General features: G+C 39.3%; 1 protein-coding gene across 1 annotated transcript in view; it reads right to left on the reverse strand.

The window, feature by feature from the left end:
* Positions 1-27,264, reverse strand: part of DCC (DCC netrin 1 receptor) — a gene marked incomplete at both ends in the record, with an annotated part of 627,385 nt that overhangs the window by 79,400 nt on the left and 520,721 nt on the right. Inside the window, 3 exons of the mRNA XM_080637247.1 lie at positions 15,312-15,506; positions 20,512-20,622; positions 21,774-21,915. Coding sequence (XP_080493373.1) covers positions 15,312-15,506; positions 20,512-20,622; positions 21,774-21,915 — 448 coding nt within the window. The remainder of the gene's footprint in view (positions 1-15,311; positions 15,507-20,511; positions 20,623-21,773; positions 21,916-27,264) is intronic.

Below are 27,264 nucleotides of genomic sequence, written 5' to 3' on the forward strand. Positions count from 1 at the left end.
TAAAGAAATTATTTTGTATTCACAGAGATGTAGTATACATTTTCATCTGATTTCCACTTGGTATTAGCATACTACTTTTAATTTCTAATTTAACTAAGTGTTGTAACTCTCCAGATTCCACGTGAAGATTTATTTATTGAGACACAAAGTCATTATTTAGCTGAGTTTAATAATGACACCGTCAGTAGTTTCTGAAGAAGAAATAGGCTTTCATATGCACAATCTTTACTGACTCCATCTCTTCTTTCTACCCAGTTGTTGTGCCTATTTATGGGTTTCGAAAGATGTGACAGAGTGATGAAAGGTGTTAATACAGACCGCTCACTAAGGTATACTGTGAGAAATGCAAAGAATACAAAAAAAAGAAGTTTTAGGGCTTTGAGATGTGCCAGTTTTTTGCTATTACCAGCAGTGAGCTCAGTGACTATACTGAAAAGGACATCTAGGTACAGACAGCAGTTTAATCTTAGTGCTTTCTGTAAGTTAGACATATGGTTTAGTTTATAAGGGCTATCTCTATAGCAGTTGAAGGTACAAGCACTTCTGTAGAACAGTTTATCCCATGCTAAGATAGATATTTAAGAAATGGAAGATGAATCATCCTCTAACTGTTGGCAAATATCTCTACTGATAACGACCAGAGCATGAATGTCTGGACTTTGCTTGGCTTAAATTTGAATAACGAGACATTAGCCAGAGAAGAATGTTACCCTGAACACTGACTTTTTAAATGTGAAAGATTACTCAAGAAACCTGATTCTAGAAATTACTGTCAAAACCCCAAAGACCCATAGGACTGTCATGTCTAATCAAAATACATTGTGAATTCCCCAATAATGAATAAGCAAAATGAGTGATTTACTATTAATTTGATAATGAAAAATATACTCACAGAAACTGATAAATTAGGTGGAAAAATGTGATGAGTTCATGGAAAATTTGAAAATGGAGACTATATAGCACATACTTCATTATAACTGCCCATATAGCACAATATATAGTTCATCAAATTCTATAAATCGAACAGACTGACATATGATATATGTTTATAACTAGGTTGGGTAAGGTTACATTTGCAAAAATGAGCTAAGATTGGGATGAGGATGTGATCTGTCGCTTTCTGTTAAAAACATAAAAATTTCAGGTGCTTAATTTGAGCTGCTGCCAGCTGAAGAAATAAATAATTGCTCGAGTTCCTCTTAGATAATATGGAAGAACGCAATTTGCCATGGTACAGTGTTTGAACACAGTACCGGAGTTTCTTATAGTCCAAGGGTCCAATACAATGAAAAAGTGAGAAAAACATTAATTTTATAATGTGGCAGTTACTTTTTTTGAACTGCATTGTCTATTAATAGCACTTACAAGGTCATCCTGGTGCTCTTTTTGGGAAAATGCCACTGACTGGAGTGGGAGTCTGAATTGAGGAAAGCTTTTTAGTGTAAACCTACTGATAAATGCAGCAGCTAACGGAACAGGAGGTTCATTAACACTCCTGGCAGAAACAATGCAAAGAAACAAAAAAACACGGGGTTTAGAGATAACAATATCATAGAATCACAGGCTGGTTTGTGTTGGAAGGAATCTTAAAGCTCATCAGCTCCAACCGCTGCCATGGACAGGGACACCTTCCACTAGAGCAGGTTGCTCCAAGCCTCTGTGTCCAACCTGGCCTTGAACACTGCCAGGTATGAAGCATCTGCAACTTTTTTGTGCAACCTGTTCCTGTCTCTCACCACCCTCATACTGATGAACCTTTTCCTAATGTTTAACCTAAATCTCCCTCTGTCAGCCTCAACCCATTCACCAGTTAATGACGCTTCCATTTGCAAGAATTCAGAGGTAAGTCCTGAATTTTTCTCCACTCATCACAGATAGGAGCTCAGCTGTATAATAATGACATTACCGTTTGTATTTGCTATTCTGGGAAGAATTATATACTTCCTTTTTTTTTTTTTTTTTTTAATTTCTTTTCCTGACAGAAGACATCTCTTCTTGCCTTCGAAAAAGCTGAGCGAAGAAGTCAGCATTAGCCTAGAATTGCCATGTCAGTGTTGGTGTGGAAAATGCTCCAGAAATCAAGCTGTATTCTGCAGTTCAACTTAAAAAACCCCAAAGGACAAGAAGCTCAAACTAAGCATGAACAAAATCAATTTTTTCTACTGACAAGTGTTACTGGAAGGAAAATAATCAACAAATACCAACTCATTTAGGATACCGCAGTTACTCTTTAACAGGGTAAAACTGTGACATCTCTACAGCCATTACAGGGTGTCTTCTGACAAAGAAGAGCATGAGTTTTCATGCATAATTTAAATTTCTTGTTAAATATAAATATGAAATAAAAGCCAGATGCTAGATGCGAACTCCAATCCAAGGAAAGCTCCTCACCTTAACGTGCAGTTTTGGAAAGAGGGCAGCATACTCAGCTGATTTTGCAGATCAGCTCATTTCTCTCAGACGAAAATTCATTCTCAAGTCCTCTTCTCACTTCCCAGTATAACAATTACCTGACACAAGGGACTTGCAGAGTGCTCGACAAATTGGTACCCTGGGAATGCTGAACGAAAGCTGAGCTCTCCTGATCACCAGGAAAACATTCAATCCCATCTCACCATTCAGCACAACTGTCTCAGACTTAAAAACATCTGGACTTCTTCAGATGCAAAGTAGCTAACAAAACAGCAATAAAAATAAGTCCTATGTCCAATAATCCTCTCCTAATGCCTTTGTCATGGCCTTTCCTGATCATAAACAGAAGTGAAGTAGGAGTTTGCTGACATCTGATCACTTTTACTCTGCTTGAGCACTGGTGTGAACCTCTGAATACAATACAGTAACGTGCTCATGCTGACACAGCTTCCTGAGGAGGAAAGCTGCCATCATTACCACATTTTTTTTTCTTTTCCTATTACCAAGATGTTTTTAACTGTAGGCTACGGAAGTGTACCCTTGGGATGGCAGAGGCAGTAATAAGGTATCCATCATGAGGAGCAATAGCTTCCCTGTAGACAATGTCAAAATAAAGATACCTTGTCAAAACAGATGGGGTCTGACAAGCAAAAGAAATTCCATTAGCTGTTAGTTCAATCAGGCCAAGGCAAAGGTCCTGCCCCTGGGTCAGGGCAATCCCCAGCACAAACACAGGCTGGGGGGGATGAGATGAAGCACCCTGAGAAGGACTTGAGGTGTTGGGTGAGGAGAAGCTCCCCATGACCTGACTTCAGTGAGTGCTTGGGCCCAGAACCCCCCTGTGTGCTGGGCTGCACCCCCAGAGTGTGAGCAGCAGCTCAGGGAGGGGATCCTGCCCCTCTGCTGTGCTCTGGGGAGACCCCCCCTGCAGCCCTGATCCAGCTCTGGGGCAGCAGCACAAGAGGGACGTGGAGCTGTTGGAGCGAGGGCAGAGGAGGCCATGGAGATGCTGCGAGGGCTGGAGCAGCTCTGCTCTGGAGCCAGGCTGAGAGAGCTGGGCTGGGGCAGCCTGGAGAAGAGAAGGCTCCTGAAGGGGAGACCTGAGAGCAGCTCCAGTGCCTAAAGGGGCTGCAGGAAACCTGGAGAGGGGCTTGGGACAAGGGCCTGTAGGGACAGGCCAAGGGGAATGGCTTGAACCTGCCCGAGGGGAGACTGAGATGAGCTCTTAGGCAGAAGCTCTTCCCTGTGAGGGTGTTGAGGCGCTGGCCCAGGGTGCCCAGAGAAGCTGTGCGGCTTGGAACTCGATGGTCTTTAAGATCCCTTCCAATTCAAACCATTCTGTGATTCTGAAAGTAAATATGGGGGCTGTCAAGCACTGAGGAAGCGGCTCAGCACTGAGGAAGAGGATGTGGAAAACCCATCCTTGAGGATTCTTAGAACTCAGCTGCAGATGACAGCTGTGACCCAGAGCCAAATTCGAAGCTGGCCCTGCTTGAACAAATAATTGGACACTACAACTTGAGGGATCCCTTCCAGCCTAAGTCAGTCTGTGATAATTAGTACCTGCTCACACAAACAGGGAGAGGGCAGGAACCTGGCTTTGATGCCAAGCTGAGGAGGAAGTTCTAATCCAGCTGTTGACACAGGACCTTTCTGTCTTCTCTGTTGGTCTCCCTCTTTGCTTCACCACAAGCATATTGACTCCCCTTCATTGCTATAGCAATGAAAGGAGTGGAAACAGAAATGCTAGATTTTGTTGTAAGCAGTGTAACTCCTGTAAGAAAAGCCCTGTTCAGAGACAAAAGGTCTTCAGGATAATTATGTCTATGCCTTGTGTGTTCTGCCATCGCCACTGCTGCTGGAAGGCTCTCTAAAAGGCAAAAACCCCATCATTCACAATTATCTCAAAAAAGCAACTTGAGAACAGCCTCGTTTACTCCTGTCTAGGCTTGTGAAAACATTACACCTTGTAATCAATAGCACCAGTATTGGTTCCTAGGTCTAGTAACATTAGTTTACTGCCAGAAAAGATAATCTATCTATAGGGCAAATGGCAAACTAAAGTATAAACTCTGCACACAAGGGTTATTGAATTCTGAGAAATCAACAGAGAAAAGCTCTTCCAACATCACAGTTGGATGTACTTCCATACAACCTGAAATGGACGGGTTGCATCCATGGTGGCGGTTGTCCACACTCCCAGGAAAACAGAAACCACCCTAAATGCATTAAGGAGCCCAAGCACAGTTTACAATAAAGTTTTCATCTGGCAGTGCCACAACAAACAAGCCCAAAGCAGATGGATATCCTGCTGTGCAAGATGTCTCCGACAGAACTGGAGGGTTTTCTCTGGAAATTTATAAGGAATCTCTTCACAAGAGAGGGTGCCTGGGTCAGACCTTGGAGGAAACAGTCTGCATTTAGTAGAATATTAATAAATTTGTGCTTTGAGAGCTGCAGTTCAGATATCCGGGCAGGATAAACTGTGCCATATATGACATTAGAGCATCCAGGGGGTCAGAAGCCCAGGGGGTGATTTGGCCTCCTCTATGCAGAAATTACTCTCAAGCAATGGACCATCACCCCAAAATAAAGGTGTCCTGACTCTGATTTTACAAATATCCACTGATCACCTAATGGCCAGCAGATTAGAATCGTAGAATCATAGAATAGTTTGGGTTGGAAAGGACCTTAAGAACATCCAGTTCCAACACCCCTGCCATGGGCAGGGACACCCCACACTAAACCATGGCACCCAAGGCCTCATCCAACCTGGCCTTGAACACCGCCAAGGATGGAGCATTCACAACCTCCCTGGGCAACCCATTCCAGTGCCTCACCACCCTCCATTAAAAAAATTAAACTCCATTAAAAGAAACTATAAATGATGTATTCCATTTCTTGGACAACATACACTTGCCCTAAAAAAAAAAGCTTAGAAGCAGATTTTAGCACAGTTGAGGGAAACCCTAGACACATTATAAAAAAAATTAAGTATCTTTCAATCATATTAGCAACTTTTAACTATAAATACTCCACAAGAATAGGCTACCATGATGAAACTCTCCAACTGAGTTTCTCCTATGTTATCAGCTACAAAAAAGAAGTTTTATTTTATTTCTTCTGGGCAGTTTGTGCATCAAAAATGGCTGCAATTCAGAGGTGGATGAGATAATATTATTTCATCATATGATGTGATGTTATTTTGTCAAATGTATTAGGTAATTTGGAGAGGAGTCACTATCAGAAAGGCTAAAATGTGTAATGAAGAGCTCATGCGTTGCTTTTCATCAGGAACTGTAGTGACAGGACATGGGGTAACGGGTTAAAACTTAAACAGGGGAAGTTTAGATTGGATCTAAGGAAGAAATTCTTTACTGTGAGGGTGGTGAGGCACTGGAATGAGTTGAGCAGGGAGGTTGTGAATGCTCCATCCCTGGTGGTGTTCAAGGCCAGGTTGGATGAGGCCTTGGGTGACATGGTTTAGTGTGAGGTTGTCCCTGCCCATGGCAGGGGGGTTGGAACTAGATGATCTCAAGGTCCTTTCCAACCCTAACTATTCTGTGATTCTATGATTCTATGCTTTCATAAAATAGGAGACCTACCAGTGTATTATCCTTTCACTAACACAACAACATTAGCATGTATTTCCATCGTCTGGTAAACCAAACAATCCATAATAAGCGAAAAGAACTTGGTTCAATAAAGCTAAACTTACAAAATGCAGTAAAATTCAAGAATGCATTTTCCAAAGTTACAGAGGATGAGCCTAGTATCTTCTTGGTGAATTGAAAGCACAAAATGTGTATTTTAGAAATTTGGCACATTTTCTTCCATGCCAAAAAGTTTCATCTGATTTTCAAACAAAGTCAGCTAACCGCCATGGTTTTTTAAGCATCAGCAGTACTAGCATCTCCTGAAAACCAATTCCTTCTGCTTAGGATCCAAAAGAGCAAATGGAGATTGCCTGATTGAGGCATCAAAATCTGAAACTTTTGGCCTGGGTAAATTCCCACCCAAGTATTAAAGACCTCTTAGGACAATGATGTGCCTCACTACTTTGGGGGTGCCTGTATATGTTTAGGTAACTCAACGCGTAACTTCGAAAACACTAGGGAAAGTGTTTAACAGAGCAAAGAGAATTTATAATGAGAATCAGTTAAGTGCTTTTATTTTAATGTAGTTCAGGAGATGAACAGCAAATCCATATTTGCGGTTGTTTTTAAGATGTCATCCCATCATATATTATGCCTGCTTGCTGATTTCTCTTGTGAGCTGTGTCCTATGTGCATTATAACAAAATGTGCAGGACTTTTTTTTTAAGCAAAGACTGTAATTTGAACATGCTTCGAAAGAGGTCTTGTCTCCTGTGGAGATGTGAACCTTTACGACTCCCATGGTGCATCACAAGCTCGGTGCACTCTGCATCAGCAGAGATGTGAAACAACAAAAAAAATCCCTGTGTGTATCACATACATTTGTTATTGATGTTACAAATGCACCGAATTCAGGAACGTAAAGTACTGTAGCAGAAAATGAAATGTAAGACATATGGACAAATGAATAAAAAATGAATAGCCATGACTCAAGATGATTCCTGACCTCAGAGGAAACACTATTAATGTACCAGGAGGGTTAACGTATGTGTGGACAAGGCGTTGTCAGGTACTCATACACAAAAAGTAATGATGAAAATTGCACCAGGAGGAGAGGTTGTGCTTTCCTTTGCAAAAAACCAAGTCTTTCATCTGAGCAATTGTGCACCTAGAAGCCTGGGTCATTTAGATGCTTTGATCTCCTTGGCATCCCTGACTGAGAGACTGGTGCCGCTCCTCAAGGCAAAGCATAGTGTTGCATCTGCCCTTTTCCCAGAAAACTAATGCTTGCAACAAAGTTTGCTTTACAGCTTCCAAAGTTGCAAAAAATGCTTCTTTTATACTGAATGGTCTTAAGGTCTTTTCTAACCCTAACCTTTCTATGATTCTATGACTCTTGGCTATCTGTATTATTTATATTTTAATTTGGAATTCAGAGTTATTCTTAGGCGCTGGACAGAGCCTTGGGTGACATGGTCTAGGGTGAGGTGTCCCTGTCCATGACAGGGGGGTTGGAACTAGATGATCTTAAGGTCCTTTTCAACTCTAACTTTTCACTGATTCTATGATTCTATGACTCTGTTCTTTACCAGCAAGGAAGGGAAACATTCAGCTCTTCTCTTCCATCTGTTGTCAACAGATCCTAAACATTTCTCAGGGAAGCCTGTTTAGCAATTTTTTACAGCTGAAGAAGTGAGCTATAAACAATCTAGAACGCCTTACAGAAAGTCAGCCAGAGTGAAGTGCATGCACGCATTCATACATATAAGTGTATGGGCAGGCTAAAATCCACTTTGACATAAGGACAAACTTAAAATCCACACAATATCTCATTTGGTTGCGTTACGCAAGATCTGTTTCTGATGTAAATAATGCATGGATCACAAACTGACCCTTTCCTTGGGAGCAATTTCTCTGCACTTTCCTGAAAGTAAAGTCAGGAAGAAATGAAAGAAAATTGTTGCATGAAGTATTTGCAGAAATGACAGCATTCTTTAAATGACAGTCAGTTTTCAAAGGCAAGGAAGAACACGAACAGTCCCTGGAGTCTCAAAGTGCCTTTATTTGTTAGCGTTGTGCTTTAATGTGATCTATGAGGGAAACAGTGGGATGCATAAAATTTAACATATTTTTGTTTGATTTTCATTGCTCCATTTTGTATTAAAAATGCAAAGGGAAGGAAACAACCCAAAACTACATTAAAAAGCTTTTTTGTTTCCTTTTATGTCTTTGCTATAATCCACAACTGTCATCTGCAAAGATTAAAGAAAATGAAGAACGTCCTTTGCCTCCCTTCGCAATAAAACAAAATGCTTTTTTGCCTCATTTATGCAGAAGGGTCAAATTTAATCTGATCTGCAGTTAAGACAAAGGTGAATTTGATGGAACCCTTTATATTCCTACTGTTGTGTTTGTTAAATTAAATTCAGATCTAAAAGCTTTATCTCCATTTATTGTCACTTCTAATTGTCGAATTTTCTTTAAATTCTTACTGCTTGAATAACACAGGTATCTGTAAAGTTTAACATCTGTTACATCAAAAACCCTGGGGCATCACCTGAACAGTAACACTTGCATCAAGGTGCACAAAGACAGGAACACCACAGCTGTCAATCTCCCACCATGCTGCATGGAGCTCCTTGCACAGGTCCATATAGACCAAGGAGACCATGCAGCTCACTCCAGCATTATTAAAAAGACTTACTGGTGTGAGTTGTTAATACATTCTTATTATTCATATGGTAGCTGTAATTCTCCAAACTACTAATTAACCAGAAATAGCTCACATCCATTAAATTTTCTTTTTGCAGCTTACAATTTTCAGATGTGGGTAGCTTCAGGCTTTATAGGAGAAGAGAGAGCAAGTTTGCAAAGTCTTTGCTAGATTTTGCTGCACCGTATGCACTTTGCTTTCATTGCTGGGCCAGGAAGATCAAAGGTTCAAGTTAAAAAAGAGACATGAAAATAATATTTCAAGATGTGCACTCCAGCTTCCCAGCCAAACTCTTTTAAGAAGGTGCATACGAATTTCTGCACACTCAGGGAGATGAATGTAGCTTTTTCTTAGGTCACATCAAGGCAACTGTACTTAAAAGCTTTTTCCAAAATTATGCCTTATTCTGTTCTCACGTAAGTGGGGAGGAAGAGGTGTCCTCTGAAGAAGAAAGTCCACATTTCTGAGAGACTCTGGAATTTGGTACAGCTCTCCCATCATATTTAGTTTTTTAATGGTTTGAATATCCATAAAATAGTAAGTTTTATACACATTTTCTCATGGAAAGACATGGAAAGGGCATTTTACAGATACAAGTATTATTATGGATGCCAGAGGAATTAACTTTTCTGATCACCTTAAAACTGAGACTTGGATTTTCAAATCTGCATCTCTCAGCTTTCTTTCATGTGATGCAACCACCCTGTCATCTGAAACAGAATTATTTTATTGTTGCTATTCAAATGCTTTTTAAAAGCATTTTTGCTGTTGGAATGTCACTAACATAGAGCAGAGGCTGCACTGTGATACATTGAGGCCAGATTGGCAGGGGCTTGGAGCAACCTGCTCTAACGGAAGGTGTCCGGGCCCGTGGTAGAGGGTCAGAGCTGAATGAGCTTCAATGTTGGAGCTGAATGATCTTTAATGTCCTTTCTGACTCAACGGTCACCTTCCAGGTCTTGTTGCGCCCAGGCTACCACCATTCTCATGCCAGCCTCCTACCCTTTTCCTTTCTTCTAGTAAACGATTAAAATATCTCAGAATAAAAATCAAAATCTCAGAATAAGTTATCAAAATATTCCAGAACAGTAATGTTGTTAACATATTGTAACACACTATGATAAAGTTAGCATATTTAATTTCTCCAATAATTTAATTAAAAATACACGTTTATCAGCTACTGAAATTTTAATGCAAATTATTGCAGCCAGTGTGGTGTTCCAGGTATTTTGGGGTTTATGTTCGCATAATCAGTAAACAGAAATCTCCTTGGCATACTTTTTCCCTTCACTTCTAGATTTTTATTTAATGAGTAAATGTTAATAAAAAGCTCATTGGAGATGAGCCCAACCACTTCATTTCTACACTTAACGTCTTTTGAGTTTGATCAGTACAGAATTCATTACAGAATTAGCATATGTGAGTTTTCCACTATTGTTAAAATGACCATTAATCAGCCAATAACCTTGCTGTTTACAATCACAAGTAAATAATTAAAATAATATATTAAAAAAAAACCCTGAAACAAAACAGACAGAACAATGAATTGTCTCACTTGAAGGATTTCCTTGTTAAAATTACTCATTTGAGAGTCAGTCAAACACTGATTTCTCTGTCGCAGGAAAGGCTGAATGAGAGCAAGGGATGCTTGCTCCTGAAATTTATGAGACTGACATCAAGTATCTTTCATACACTGCAGAAAGAAAATACAACAAATACTTCACTGACAAAGCTGAAGTCTCTGGATATTCTTATTTCCTTCTGCACCTGTGGAGAGTGTCTCCAAGGCAATATGACCACTCAGTCATGAGAAAATCACTGTATTTAATTCATTCTAGAATACAAGTGTTACCTCTATATAGTTGCATTCAAGATGATCACACAGAATAAAGTCCTCAATCACTATTATGAAAGACTGAGTAGTTTTTCTCATGTTTTTTGAAGTGATTTATTCAGCTCCTGAAGTGTACTACTCAGACAAGTGCTGTAACAGCTTGGGTACAGGCTGATGCAGGCATTAAAGAAGTTTTGCTTGAAGGAACAAATCAATTAAGCACCTGAAATGTGATGCAAAGCTGCCACGTGACTTGTGCATACTGGTGTTAAACTTATGTGATCAAGAAGGAAGGAATTAAAAAGCAGGAAACTCTCTAAGCATGTAGGTCTCCATCCTTCCCCTATGTGTGATCTGCTTAAGGAGATCCTCCACCACTTCCAAGCCTTGTACTTTCAAGCAGAGTTTTAAAAGTGTTTAGGATTACGAAGGTGCAGTGAAGTGTTTAATAGGATTTCTAAAGAGATTTTGAAATCTGACTCCAATCCAAAAACCACCAAGTCCTGCACAGAAAGCCCTTTTAGTCAATCACTAGGAGCAGATTGAAGGTTCAAAAATCTTTGGAATCTCATTATCAGCTCTAGAACAGTGAATCCTGATGCATAACAATGCACACCATGGCTAAGTTACCATTATGGACAGTGGTCAACACTGTAGAAAATTATCCACAGGAAGAAAAAGTCAGCTGTTGAATGGGCTGAACTATCCTTGCCGTCGTCTTTTCCTGCTTGAAGGATTAGAGAAGTAACATGGGCTGATACAACTCAAACTCCAGTGACTCAGTTCAGTGTCTGAAGCTGGGTAAAATAAATAGCCTAGAGACTATGTCAGACAGTTTATCATTACTTCTGTCTTATCACAAGGGGTTCACCACCAAACACTGACTTACCATGGCCACAAGTGAAGCTTCTCTACAAACTGCCTGTAGAGAAGATGAACAATCCTGAGCTTAAAGCATGGGTTGCATTTTGTTTCTGAGTCTGCCTCAGCTTTATTTTATGATAGTAGGAAGTAAATTAGGGTTAGATTTTATAATTTGAGAATTTTACATAAAAAGACAAACTGAGATACATTACTGTATCTCAAGACATCTATAACAATGGTACCCAACCATCCATACTCATAGAACGTGTGTGCAGGTAGTCAATAATGACCTACGGCTGCACAAACAAGTTAGGGAAGGAGGTACAAAACCCACATAAATATCAGCACAAGGATCTGCAGCTTTACATATCCAACAAGCAGAAATTGCTACAGCAACCTTATCATATGTCTATGGCAGGAACAGCCAGACAAAGGGGGATCAAGAAGGCAGGTATTTCCAGAGCAACTCTATTGCAGGTGCTGGGAAGGGAATAAAGCTAGTAGGGGCTGTTAGCTTCAACTTCCAATACCTACACGAGCCCGTCTTCTCAACCTCTCAACCATAATGTCTTTGGAAAGATGTGCAAGAGGTGCTTTTGTACAGGTCTGAACACAGAAAAAAGAAAACTGTTCCGTGGAAGAAGATCAGGCATGTATGTATGCATGAACGAATGGTTTCAGGGTCTTTTGCATCCCTGTTCAACTGGCACAGCACTAGTTTTAATACAGAGTTCTTCACCATCATTTCCCTCAGGACTACAACACGAGCTTATAGAGGTAAAATAAAGCTTAACATGACCTGGATTATTGTATTTCAGCATCTATGTGCAAAAACAGTGACTGCAAATGAGAGTCAGGCAGGACTTCTGAAAGGCATCTGATGTCAAACAAATCTGACTGCTCTTTAATGAAAGTATCTACCACTACAGAATCTAAATGATACATAGGCTTGCAGTGTGCTTCAAGCTAGCATACAAAGAAACAATAAAAAGAACTAGAGTGGACCTCAGGAAGCTGCAAAAAGCCAATTTTTCAGCTAGAAACATCACAGATGGGATCGAGGAGCAGTGGGGTGACCTTTCTGCAGTCTCTGTCTAACGAGACAAAGCAGAGCTGGGGAGCCAAGAAGTAGCAGTTGCTGAAAGCCAGGAAGATGAAAAGGGATGAGGTCTTCAGAGGGGAGACAAAAAACTCACTGAAGTTCATAATTTATTTAGGTATCAGACTTCATTGTTGCTTTTGCATATTATGCTTAAGATAATGTATACCTCTCATGTGTGTGCTTCATAGGAATTTTTACAACAGGTGGGATGAGTTCATGTAACAGCTAGGAAATATTTTTTCTCCTCATTCCTGACAGCAGCACATTTTGATTTACAACCTTATTGAAACAGTGGTTTTATTATGAAAAAAAATTTACCTCATAATTTTGTGTAGTTTTCTTGTAATGGTTTCTAATAAAGTGTGTGAATAATCTAGGAAGTGTGGCTACTGTTCCAATTTTTTAAAAGCTTTCTCTGGGGCTTGGTCACATACCTCTGGGGTTCATTTTCTGTAGATATTTAAATGATGGGATTTAATTATTGCAATTATTCATGGAAATTGATTTTCAAAGTTGTACATGTGAACGTTCACAAAAGTCAGTTTCAAAATATGCATATCAGGATTCATGATCAAAATCCTTAACCAGTTAGAGACCAGATGCACATGGCTTACCTGTTCAATGACAGTTAAGTTACACTGCTCACCTTTTGAGTAATTGCAATCAAACAAACAAAAAGCAACTCCAAACAAAACAATGAAAAGATTCTTTCCATTTGAATAATTAATAACTCTCAATGAAACTTCAGCCTGTTGAAGAATGTTCAACAAAAAAAACCCCACAACCCTGATTTTCCTGATTTCAGTGACCAAATTATTTGTGACCAAATATTTGATACACTCAAAACACTTTCTTGACATATTCTAGATGTCCAAATATTACTTCTGTAATTAAAGTATATTGGTGAAACACACTCTCTCAGTTTCTGCACTTTCTGTGTACTTCTGCCTGCCAGCACAGTCAACAATATAGAAAAACATTTTTAATCCACCAAAACAGTTCTGATAGCTTAACCAACTTTCCACAAACTCCAATGTAGTTACCCTGAGAGAAGGCTTTTGTATCTACATGTTATTTCTAGCCCATCTTTCTCTTGATGGAAAGGCAAGAGGAAATGGCCTTAGGCTCCACCAGTGGAGGTTTAGATGGAGATTAGGAACAATTCCTTCCCCAGAGGGTGCTCAGGCATTGGAACAGGCTGACCAGGGCAGTGCTGGAGTCACCGTTCCTGCAAGTGTTCACTAAACATGTAGACAAGGCCCGCGGTGCCATGGGTTCGTGGTGACCTTGGCAGTGCTCGGGTAAGAGTTGGTCTTAATGATCTTAAAGGTCTTTTCCAATCTTACTGATTCTGTGATTCTGTGATGGTAGTGGCTATCAGAGGTCCCAGCAGCAAATATATTCACTGGTCATTTAATACATAATGGAAAAGAAATGCTGAGGCTTCACAAACCCCAAAACATTTCTCCTGTTGTTAATCAAGACATTTCTAGTGAGAGCTGACCATTCAGAACTCTATAAATTTGAGCTGTGTAGGCCTCTCCTTAGCTTTTGCCAAAGCCAAAGAACATTGGCCTTGATAGCTCTGACGATCCAATTTCCTTTTCTAGTACTTCTGGGACAACAGTGGTTACAGATTGAACTGAAAACTCATTAAGGATATGAAACAAAATAGGCTTTGGAGAATTTAAATCTCTTTGGAATACATATAAAAAAATGTTTTGCATTTAATCCTGACCAAGAGTTATTAGACACACACGTTCCTTAGTAATAGCTTATATCTTTATATTCCACCAAATTTCTTCTGTACTTAGACATCCTTCCATTTTGCAAAATAACTTTGCACTTGCATAAAACATTATCAAATCTGCCTTTTTCTGTTGGACCCACTAAATATTTGTAGTGTTTACGCATGAATGTTTGCAAAAAAAGCTCCAGTATGAAATTCATACCTGAACATAAAGAAGCTGTTTGATGAAGTAACAGTAAAAATGGTTTATTTGTCTCTCCAGGTTTCCCTAAGGAAACCCCAAAAATGTTGGAAGATGCAGTTTCATGATGCTATAAAACACAAATTCCAAAGAAAACTGTCCCTAGGTATTAGAGAGTTTTGGCCCTATAGAGCTGAGATAACTAGTCTAGCTGTGTACCTAATGCACCATGTTAAAGCATCGTCCTGTAATATCTGATCGTTCCCAGATTGATAAGCAGAAAACTTACCATTTTTACCTGGAATGAAATTGCTAAAGAAGAAATGACACGGAAACCATTAAACTTTCTGATTTCCTTTAAACTCTGAATTGCTTTACCAATGTTAGAAGAGTGGTCCATCACCAGTGGAAGGTCCCTGCATACCATGCTGAGAATTCAGATGAGCTGTCAGAAAGGCTGTGCTATGAATAATGAATAATCATCTCTCTCTCGGCACCACTTTGACAGACACAAAAGAGGAGTTTTGCAATTGCCATTTATTCAGACATGGTGGGGGGCAGCCCAGGGAATAACATCTTTAGGTCCAGCTCTCTGCACAAGTGGGAGTCAGCATTAGGAGCACACGACTTAATAAGATCTCCTGAATAAAATGAGGATTTGATCAAAGAGGTTTGACATGCTTGAGAGTATCCAGAGCTTTGAAGGTGAGACCAAATGTAAAATGGAATGCAGAAGCAGTCTAAGAAAGCAACATACAAAGGAAGCACCACTGACAGCCTGAAAATAAACTTACAAAACCAGCATAATCTCAAAGCAACATCTTTTCGGGAAATGAAATGAATGAAAGCAATTACTTACCCAAGTTTTCAATGGAATAATACCGCTGTTTACTGTCCACCCGCACAGTTTCAGCATACGGACTGCCTACACCATAGCCGATGATGTACCCGCGGACGACAATGTTTGGGTTCAATGGCGGAGTCCAACTCATGACAATACTGGTTGTCAGGGGCCTGACATGAAGAGAACTTGGCTGGTCAGGAACCTGAGATTCTGGGATTCAGAAAAGAAAAAAAAAAAGATAAAAGTATAAGTTCATATTCTACTCAAGGTTTGAGTTTAAATTAAAACATTTGCACAAAAACCCCAACCAGGTGCCCCAGAGTTACATGCAGAGCTCATGCAATTTAATTTCTGAGCTGCATCCTCCCCTTCCAAGGCCACCAATATGCCTCAGCCTGTTTAGCCACAGTACCTCCTACTACCTTTCACCTTTAGCATGAGGCTACAAGCAGGATTTAAAGTGCTGCAGGAAAATGAAAGATGACTTGCAAAAAAATTTCCAGGAGGATAACTTTTCTCTTCCCTGCTCTATTTGCAAGTTCAGCAGGATTCTGACAGCTGATTGCATGAATTGCTCACAAATTATTTAACAAAAAGGTTTCCTTTGCTAGCGATAGTCTAGTATATTCTGGACATAATTTGCTTCTTTCCTATGAAAACAAGAAGTGACTTGCACTCTTAGACATGCAACTCTTGCTTTGAAGCTGCTTTAAATAATACACCAACATTTCAATAATGAAATAATAGAACCAGATACTTTATTTACAGGTATTCCCAGGTAAAATTCAGTACTTTAAGTAGTAATTAATCACTTAGATTTTATTAGCCTCTTACAAGCCTGATTTTACTGTTAAGGTTAAATGATGAGTAAATGCCTTTTGTTTGAGTTTACCCGAGAACTACCATATCACAAGTCTCTTCAGAGGAGCTGCACAGTAGCTTGTCTTTTTGAGAGCAGAAAGAGACAAGTTACTATTTTTCCCCAACAAAAAGGCTTGCAATATAATAGATGAAAGCTTATATGGAAGGCAACAATGACAGAGTAGAAAAAAAAAGCAATTCTATAAAATTATGTAAACTCCAACAAAAGACACTTCACAGTTGTGAAGCATTCCCACTATAAACCTTGGAAAAGGTAATATAAAGAAGAATTAACATTTTTCAGTAAGAAGTGCCATACATGCATTTTTGGTGTTTTATATGCTTCCAGGTGAATTCTTACGAATGCATTAGAGTACTCAGAAAAACTGTTGCACCTTCAGAGATGTCTGATTAGTACATTCCCAGTCTGAAACACTTAAGCAACTTTAGAAGCCTTTTGCGTTCAACTCCTTAAAATTGCAAAGCACGGGTCTTGTTTAAAGAATGAAGAAAATTCACTGAAGAGGAGCTACTCACAAAAAGAAACAGATTGCACCAGCAGTGCCACTGCAAGTCAGGTGAAGTTGCCATTTACCTCCACCCCAGTCCCAAACTTTCTTTTAATGCAAAAGTTACTTGAGCAGCTATTCCTGAACAGTGCTGTTTGAAAAACAAATTACAGAAGCATTTCTTACAAGCCTCAAAGATAAAATAACAACTTGATGCCTTGAAATGAGAAGCTGGGTAACGTAGCGACACGGCAATTCCTCAAACTTCCTAAAAGTAGCAATTCTCAGGCAGCAAAGGAGATCAGAGCATTCAAAAAACCGATTGCCTTCAAATGATAATCTTTACATCTGACACAACACAGAGGTTTCAATTGCAGTACAGATACCTCTAGGCAGCCGTTTAGGTTAAAACTACTTTATTCAAACGTTTCATACTCTTTATTGCAAACAATTCAAATATGCGATTCAGGCATTTCAGAGGTAAAACATGACTTCTTTCAAAAAGCAAAAGGCAGTTTAACTTTTTGTATCCTTCTTTTGAATTAACCTTCTAAAATGAAGCTAGGGCAAACAATATTTTTGAACTGTTTTTTTAATATTGGCGTTTCATAAACATAGCTATTATTTAAAGATGCATTTTCTTGGTTCAGCTTTCTGTATAAAGCAACTTAATTACATTTTCATTTGCTCTACTTTAAAAATTTGTGGAAAAACTGTTCTTAGTCTGAAAGAGCTCTGAGTTTTAGAGTTTGTGTCATGTAGCTAGCATCCCATAGCACATAGTCAAATGTCAGAATCAACTGTGTTTACCCCTCAAACAAAATTTTTTCAGTTCTTTTTATGACAAAGTATGTTTTAGAGTATAAGTACTTCTGCCAAACATAAAATGCAGCCAAACATCAAAACACATCCATTCTTCAGGAAATCGGACCCTCCAGGCTTTGCATGGGTCTGCTGATTTCCAGTGTCCCAGAACCCAGATATCCAGAAGTAAAACTCTTATTGAGACATGCATCTCACATTTCTGCTTTCTTGTCAGGCCATTGCCTTGCAGTTCTAGATCAATATGTTTTCTATTTTATATGTTTCTTCTGTACTTGAACATGATGCCAGAACTATTTCTAAGAACCAACCTTGAGATCCCATTCTCCTACAAGAACAGCCAAACAAGTTCTTCATCTTAAGTCCTAAATGAGACACATTTATAGTCCCTCTCTTAACTGCACCAAGAGTTTATCACTTGCTCTCCTGTAGGGAAATCTTTGGGTACTTGTAAGCAAATGCAGTGCTCAGACACACAAGCTGTAGATGTCATCCAGCCCCACAGCCCAGCATCCAGCACACAGGAGAAGAGTTCCTTGGTTGATCTGCCAATGAAACCAGATTTCTTGGTGCTGCAATCCTTACTCTCTTCCCTTATGAACAACTAGATTGGAAGCTGAAGTTCAGTGTCCCTGCCTGTGGTGACTTTTCTTCCTGGAATGCCATCTCCTCACACGTGCCTCTGAGTCCTTCAGTGGGTTTCTACATGATGGCTTGAGCACCTATGTCTTCATCCAGGGAATACTGCGCTTAGTACTACTTAAAGACCCCTAATTCCACTTTCAAGCTTGAAAAATGCTTTACATTTGGGTCATTTCAGTAATTTTCTGAGACATTCAAATGTACATGTTTTATGTCAGGATACTTTTTACTTATCTCATTTTATTCATCTATTTCCTGCATTGTTTTTCAGTATAAATTACAATATGATAGTAGTCTGACTTGTTATGCTCTTAAAGCACTGTATCACTATCTAATGTGTACAACAGCTTCCATCTGTTCAATGCAGTAATCAGAAACCAAGCATCCTAAACCTGTTTTCCTGGAGGGTACCTGTGCTAGGTTGAGCTTGCACCCTTGCTCAAGCTATTTAAAACATACTCTTTTGGGAAAACACTGCTTTCAATTTCTTATATTTTTCTTTTTAGAGCTCAAAATTTGAGGCTTAAAATAAATATTTAAGACCTCCTCAGCTGTCTGTAAAAGCACATGAGCTTTCTAGGGAACCTTGAAGAAACAGCCTTATTTTTGGATTTCTAAGCACTTTTTAAAAAGACACTAATTAAAACGAATATCCATAAAGATTTGACACTGTTCTCTGGGATACTTGTCATCTTCATGTTGCTGATGCCAAACAGGCTTCCAGTGAAAGCAGGAGAAACTGCATCAGCCATAGAAGCAGAGAAGGAAAGTGCAGTTACCAGCCTCTGCTCCAGCCTCTCCCTGGTTAGCTGATGCTTGCAGGACTCTGTGTAACTACAGTAATGGGTAGATTCTTCCCTAGGGTTTATCACAGCATTTGTAACTGGTCTGTAACACGGTGCATTCCCAGCATCAGGCTGTGGCAGCTTGAGGAGGATAATTCATCACTACTGCAAATGCAAATGCATGTAAATACAAAACATGAACAAAATGGTTTGCTTGAATTTATTCACATGCACTCACTTCCATGGTGTGTCTCCTGTGAGGACTCGATTAAAATCTTTGCATGCACACGTGTACTGAGGCACAAAACTTCAAAGGAATATATGTAGTGTGTACTAAATGCAAGTGAAAACGAATGTGCTCAAATGTGTTACGTCCTTTTTGCATACTGCAGTGTGTTCAGAATTTATCTTTCACTCTCACCAGTGAAAAGTCAGCTCATTATACCTTAACAGCATCGCTTCTCAAATTGCTGCCTAGCCAAAACATAATTAGGAAGATATCATCATGCACCGTGGCATGTCGTGATCCATTGGTAAATCTACAACTCGTCTAGCTGCATCAACTCTTCTTTACAACCTTGACGAGAAACCACAGGTACTGGGTTCTCCCATTTTGTGTGCCATGCACTGCAGTCATTCCTGGTCTGCTGGAAAATTGCATTTGGACATAGGGAAAGGCAGAGATTCTTCAATTTACAAGGGTTGATTTTGAGAGCATAAGGAAATCCAGCCAGTCAAAAGAAAGGCAACATCAAGTACTATGGTGCATTTAAACTAAGTGTTTATTTACTCTTTCATCCAGTTTGCCTTTGATCCTTTTTAGGTGACTTATTTTGTTTAAAAAATCCCAGCAATTTTTATCAGTTTCCTTTTGTTTTCTGTTCATCTCCTTTCTACTACATACTTCCTTCTTAGGGATTGTGTGTAGTTTTGCCGTGACTTCCATCTGTCAGATTCTTTGTTCCATTTGACTCGCACTCTGTTTAATTTTACGTAGACTTTTTCATTACTCTCCTTTTATTCCTTTACTACTTCAAATATTCCAGTCATTTTATCTAACCCTTTCATTTCAGTGTTTTTCTTTCCTTTTGTGTCAGCATCTGCAGTGATTTACACATCCCACAGTTTCCAGGTATCTGCATCCCATCATCTTTCACTAATTATTCAGCTTCATTGCCAACCTGCATTTATAACATCTGCAAATGAAGGCTGGCAAACAGGATTTGACTTATTTGAATATTTGCTTCATGAATTGTTGGGATTGTTGCCATCATTCTTATTGTTTCTTTGATTATGTTTATTATTTATGAAAGTACAGGTTCACTTCACTGTATTATTGCAAATGACCATGATGCTCAGGAGCTAAATTCTAGCACAGGATTATTTTAACAAAGGTTTCTGACTCCTTAGTCCTGTTAACAACACCGAAACACAACCTAAGATGTATGGGACCTGGGATTATAAGAAAACATCTATTGGTGCATGTTCAGAAGGTCTAAACATCTCACCCTAACTTCAGCCTGGGTGACAACTGCAATGACATCCCTCAGCTAGCTGGCTTCAGGAAGTAACAGGTTTTAAAAGAGATGCATTTACCATCAAGATCGTTCTCGGGTGTTTCTGCTGTGTACCAGTCTGAGGAGGGACCTGTCCCATTCACTGTCATTGCAGCCACCTGGAAACTGTACTGGCTTCCTTTCTCAAGTCCTGTTTAAAAAAAAACCAACAACAACAAAAAAAACCCCACCCAAAAACCCCACATAAATATCATAAAAGAAGAAGAAGATGAAGAAAATAAATTAAGGACAATACCAAAATCTCTAGTAATAGTCCATTGGATTTGCCGTATATATGGAAATATGTAGAAATGCATATATATTTTGTAGACTCACAGAATCACAGATTTGGGTTGGAAGAAACCTTAAACTTAACATGCTGAAGATGCTGAAGACGCTATGTACCCCCCAGCAAGTACTTGTTTGTTATGCAGCCATTAGTTATACAGCCTTCACAAGGGATCCCATACGGGCTTTGGTCAAGGGCCTAGGTTAGATGACCAAGTTGAGATTTCACTATTAAAGGTCTTCTTTATAACAGGGTTCTACTTCTGCTTTTATTCAATTTTGAAATAAAATACTGCTCTTTCTCCCAATGAAAATTATCTTGTTTATTCTGAAATATGATTCAGAATTACTTCTAATTCTCACAGATTATATTTTACATGTGAAAATAAACATAAAGCAGGTCATTTAAGGTGAAATCATGGTTATGCTAAATTCAGTGGCAAAAGTGCCACTGACCTTGCTAAGTTTAATTTTCTCCCTTGATGCTTTGCTGCTTTCTCAGGTATGTCTTGGGTGTAATACATGAACCCAGGTGAAATTCACTTTCACCTACCAGAATTCACTGTTACCCTTATGATACTCATCTGGCTACGTTTATTCATCGCAATTATAGTTTTGCTATGATCTACTGTTGCACTTTTTATTCTGTGGGGAGATATTTTCCATTGAAATCTTGGAAAAGAAACAAGGGAAATCAATATTTTTGCACCTATGAGAAAATAGGAGGTGCTGACTGAGTGATCTAAAAAATACCAACTGAAGCTTAAGATACCAAACACAAGAAATTCAGCTTCAAATTCATTAATGTTAAGGTCCAGCACACAAACATATGATAAAAACATTAAGGAAAAAATTGGTTTTAAAAAAAAGCACTATAAAGACTGTCTTTGAACAACACAATAAATGTTACCTGCCAGCAAAGAAATCAATGCTTCCTTGAAGTGAAAGTATATTTTATTCCCAAAGCATTTAATTCATCAAAACCTTGCAAGGCTGTACCATGTGAACACTGACCTGTGAACAAGTACCAGAGGTTGTTTGGCTCCAGTGTTTCAATCTCACCCCTGCGGGTAGTCTTTCTATGCCGGATTTTATAGCCCGTAATAAATCCATTTTGAGTACCTGGTGGTGGAGGCAACCAGCTAACTTTGATGCTCTGTAAAAGAAGAGATATTATTGTTGCTTTATTCACTTAAAAGATATGACAGAAGTAAAATATATAAAATGAGTGGGGAAAAAATGAAAAAGAAAAAGGATATGTTTTTGTAATAACAATATGTATTCAACTAAATTATTACTTCAAGACAAAAACCAAATCAAAACTAAAAAGAGTCACATTGGCATAAATAAAACTGTACATTCTATAGCAGTGGATGGCTATATAGACCATTGATTTGAAGAGTAAATTTTCTCCCTTTTCAGGAATTCTTTATTTCAATGAACCATTAGGACACATATGGTACTAGAAAAATCAGCCTTGGGATTGAGTAGACACTGCAACTCATTTCGGTTTTTTAGCCCGAAGTGCCAAAGTCACCTCTTTTTGACCATAGGATACAAATATCAACCTGAGCAGTGCTAACAATTCTGTGCCATTTTAGTTCCACAGACATTCAAGGGATGTTACCCTCAGTGTATCAATATAAAAACTCAAACCTCTTGGGCATAAACTCTTTGCCAATCCCAACATGTAAGAGAAAATTCTCTGAGCTGTTCTTTAGAGACAGCAGCAATGCAATTAACCAAGACCAATCACTTGCTTGTTTTCTAAATGTTGCTTCCTAGATTGGATGTGGGATTTCATCTCAGCCTAATTGCCCAAACAGAAACTGTCCCTTCTTCGTGGGTCCTGGCTCACTTCTGCATGGCCAGACACTAGTCTCTGCCACCTCTCCCCTTGGAGAAAGGCCTGAAGGAATTTTGTCCCTGTGATACATAAGCCAATCCATGTACTTGCCATTCCTGCCACTTTCTCTTGTATGTTTTCTTCCCTTTTGTGTTAGGCGAACGGAGCACGGCAGGTCCATGCACTGCTGCAGCGATCTTTTTCTTCTCAATCCTGTTCATTTACCAGTAAATCCCAACACTCAGTGGTGCTTTTACCACCACAGATCACTGTGCTTCCAGACTTTTAACAGCAAGACCTTCTTCCCGAGCAGCAGCAGCTAATTCAGGGCTTAGCAGCAGGTACTCATGTTTTTACTGCATCACTTTCTATTTAACCACACGGAATTTCATCTACTCTTTTATCTGCCATTCACTCAACATTGTATGGATTTTTAGCAACCAGCTTTCACTTACGGTGCACTAAATTGCTAAACCTTGTTTCATCCCCCTCCATCCTGTGCAGTAGCCAGCATGGATCCCAGCACACATCACTGATGACTCCACACCAGTGCTCCTCAGCCAAGCCAACACCTCTCTCCATCTTTTGCTCTTTATCACATCAGTTGTTTATCACAAAGAGATTTTTTACTTACACTGCAGCAACTGCATTTCTGCAGGAGCCTTTTGTGAATGATCTTATCAAAAGGCTTTAGGAAACCCAAGCCAGCGCTATCAACTGGATCTCCTTGCCCATGTACTGAATGATTCCTTCAAAGGGCTTTAATAGGCATGTGAAGCAGGACTTCCTTCCACAAAAGCTTTATTGATCCCTGCTCGTCATACCATGTTCATCCATATGCCTATTCACTCTAGTCTTTATTACAGTTTCTATCATCTTGTCCAGGAAAAACCACCAGATTTATTGGGCTGGACTGATAAAAGAGCTGATACTGTACATCAGCATTTGTCTGCTGAAACAATCTGGGCACCAGCTGTTCCTTGAAAGTCGCTAGTCCTCTGAGTGTTTTTTCTTAGCATGATAAAAGTTATTCAGGGTATTAAGAGTTTCTTACGGAGCAAGGCCTACTGTTGCACACTTGTGCCTATCTTATCTCTTACAGCACTGTATTACAAATTTTTAGACAAAGGGAAAAGTCAACCACATCACAGTGGATAGTGTTTGACCAAATACAATTTATTGCCATCATTGAGTTGCTTAGTCCCTGCATAAATATGTTATAGCACATATCAAATTAATTATTGTAATAGAAAAATCAATTTTGCACATATACTGCCCAGTGATTTATTGTTACAATCAATTATACATTTCAAAATCAATACTTCAGCGTTTCATTGCTGAGTGAAATAATGCTGAGTTTTTTGCATTAAGGCAGAACAAACTCCATTTTTCAAACCACAGAGTGATTGCTTTAGAAACAGATTTGGTCACTTTGCATATTGAAATTGCCTACATATAAAATGTTTATGGGAGACTGCAAACACACAGAGAATGGATTTAAAACATCTTAGTGTGGCAGCTCTGAGGACATCTACAGGTAACTCACTGGTTGATACTGGTGCGCTCCCAATTCTTCTGATGTCTGTATGACATGGAGCCACACTGTCATCATGGACACTTCAACATCTCTCTTATTCCAGCCCAGTTATGAGGAGAAGACATACTGACTGCCCCATTTCACAGATAGAGGAGAAAGCAGAGCATATGGATATTTTTTCAGAGAAGGGAAAGAAACAACAACTCCCATCTTTCACTTGCCCCCTCCAGCAGCTGATTTTTCTCATTGGGAAAAAATTTCTTCTTGTGTCCAGTCGGAACCTCCTCAGGAGTAACTTGTGCCTGCCACCCCTCATTTTTTCTATGTGACTCCTTGTCAAAAGAGTTTCTATCTATCTTCTTTGTAGCCACCCTTTAAATACTGGAACAATACTAAAGCAATAGACCTGCAATTGGGGTGGCTCAACCACTCCATGGGCCAGTCAGCAACCATTTAACAGACCAAAAGATGGTATAACCATTTTGGAACTGGAGCAGGAGTGGCTCCAGTCTCTCTCAAGCCATTTCATCATCAGGTTGCACAAGCCTGGGCTGCTCCACGCAGGACCCTGACCAAACAGCATTGGTCCTACCCTTCTGAACAGAGAAAATCCTGAAGGCTTCCAAAGGAAAGGCACGCTGGTGTAAGTATCACGGTGTCCAAGCATGTCCTCCATGTGTGCTCAAATATGTGCCCAAACACAGCAGAGTACAAAGCCTGTTGCACACAGGCATACAATTACATGTAGAGATTTATACATGTGCAGCTTTTAGGGATATGACGAACTATTGCAGCCACACTATCTGCAGCCTGAACTTGACACTAATTTGATTTAAAAAGAAGGAAATGAGTTCCCACAGAAGCATCGAAGCACTTGGAGCTGCAACACCTGCATGTGCTGAGCAGTTTTTTCAAGATCCCATGTATCTCTTCTTCTGCCTTGAAGTCAAGAGTGACCGCACAGCCCTGCACAGCAGGGCTCACTGAAGCAATGGGTTTGATCTAACACTCCAGGTAGAATAAATAAGATCTTCATTATGATTAGAGGAAAAGGCTGGTTCTTTACAGATCCACCTAAAGCTGTCACTGTAGCGGTAACAGTTCACTTTCACCTTAACCTGGTCTCCATGGACACCACAATGATGCTTTTTATCAGTAGTACTTAATATATGACTTGTTGCTCCATGAAAATCAATAACTAAGGCTCTGACAGGCTTCTTGTCCTTTCTTCTGCTGAAAGAGAGCAGTAATGACTACTGCTCTATTTCTTCACACTTCATCTGCGAGGTAACCAACAGAAAGAAAACATTTCCTTTCTGTTATACCAGAATTCCTAAGGAAACCATAAAATGAAAACGGCTTCAAGAGGATTGTAGGAATCTGTTATTCCTGCTTGGAACACAATGTAGAAAAGTACTGTAAAAGGCTGCTGGCCACCTCCACTTGGTGAAATAAGCCTTCTTCAACAGGAGCATGGTCCTTTCCTTGTGCCATTAGGAAATCACCGTGAGCAGCTCGGCATCAGCTTGGATGTCTAATATTGCCCTCGCTCAGAGCTGCCAGTGCTCTGGACATTGCAAATGGCCTGTTATAGACTGAAAAATACATGGCATAATCCCTCCTAGTTCAACTGTATTAGATAAACTTTTCCAGAGAGAACAGATGTTGGCCCAATAGAACTTACCAAACCTGCGCTGAAACTTTAACATCTTCCCTGTAGTTTCCAAAACCATAGGATATTTCAATTCTCTCATTTTCATGATTATTGAGTACAATAAGAAAAAGATGAGATATTATCTGTACATTGATTGGAAATATGGAGCATCAGAAATCTCATGAATCTTATAAAATCAAAGTTTCTGGATGTGCAAAGACCATCTGTCAGTTTGTTTTATCAATAATCTTCTGGGCATAAATATTCATTAGCAGATATTTGCAAACATTCATTCAGTTATGGTAGCAAAGGACTAGTGCTTGCTTCATGAAGTCTCTCTGTTGCACTTTGTCTCTGCACATATGTTTTTCTTCTGATTTTTTCTTTATTAAGTCACTCTGTACATTTCTTTCCTTTTTTTTCTTTTTTTTTTTTTATTTTTATCCCCAATGGAAGTTCAATTATCTACAATCAAAGCAGCTAGACACAGAAATCAAGAATTTGATACAATCATAGAATCACAGAATCACAGACTGGTTTGGGTTGGAAAGGACCTTAAAATCATGCAGTTCCAACCCTCTGCCATGCTGGAGAAGGACTCCAATACTCAGCAAGATTTTAAGTAGAGGTAATCATGTACCTCAAGGGTGTGGGGTATTCTGCCGGAAAAGTGAAGCTAAACTATATCAATCTGGGAATAACACCTGCATAAATACACCAGGGCATATCGTGAGCTGCCAAAGAGTACAGGGATGCAATGGGACGCAAGGCATCTCACAGAGCTCCTAGTACCTTTAGAAGGTTTGACAGGCACACCCAGGATAAAAGCCCACTGGAGATTTCACATTTTTGGAAGAAATTTTGTGCCTAACATTCCCTATCTAGCAGCTGATAGCAGTCTATATATTGGGTGCTTGGCTTAACACAGGTTAACTTGATTCAAAAAACAAAGCCTGAACACTGCAAGGCAGGGGAAGGGAAAATAAAACTGGAATAAGAGTCTGCTGTGAGTTTATGTTGATTAAGCATCTAGAACACACCTCATTTGTAAAAAGTTGGAAAAAGTTCTAAAATTGAATAACTTATTTCACGCAACAACAAAATGGGCTATTGCTCTCCCTATATGGAAAGAAACAGCACATTTCTCATTCCAAATATGACCCATACATTAGCTGGGATTTGAAACTGATTTCCAGAGTAAAATGGCATATTTGGGAGCCAGGTTATTGGGCAACGACCCCACAGAAACACTTAACACTCCCTCTACATGGAAACTAGGAATAACTTTTAGGTACTTTCCTAAAGTGTTCTGAAAATTTGCAGAGCTATTTTAAACCTCAAACACTGCTACTGCCTTTGTTTAGCTTTTATTAGTTTTATTATTTTATTTGTTTATTAGCTTTTTATTAGTGCAAAGGGCACTGAAGATACCCAAGGACTTTCAAGTGTTGCAGTGACACATTAAATA

This window comes from Psittacula echo (assembly GCF_963264785.1).
Source record: "Psittacula echo genome assembly, chromosome: Z".
Taxonomy (NCBI): domain Eukaryota; kingdom Metazoa; phylum Chordata; class Aves; order Psittaciformes; family Psittacidae; genus Psittacula; species Psittacula echo.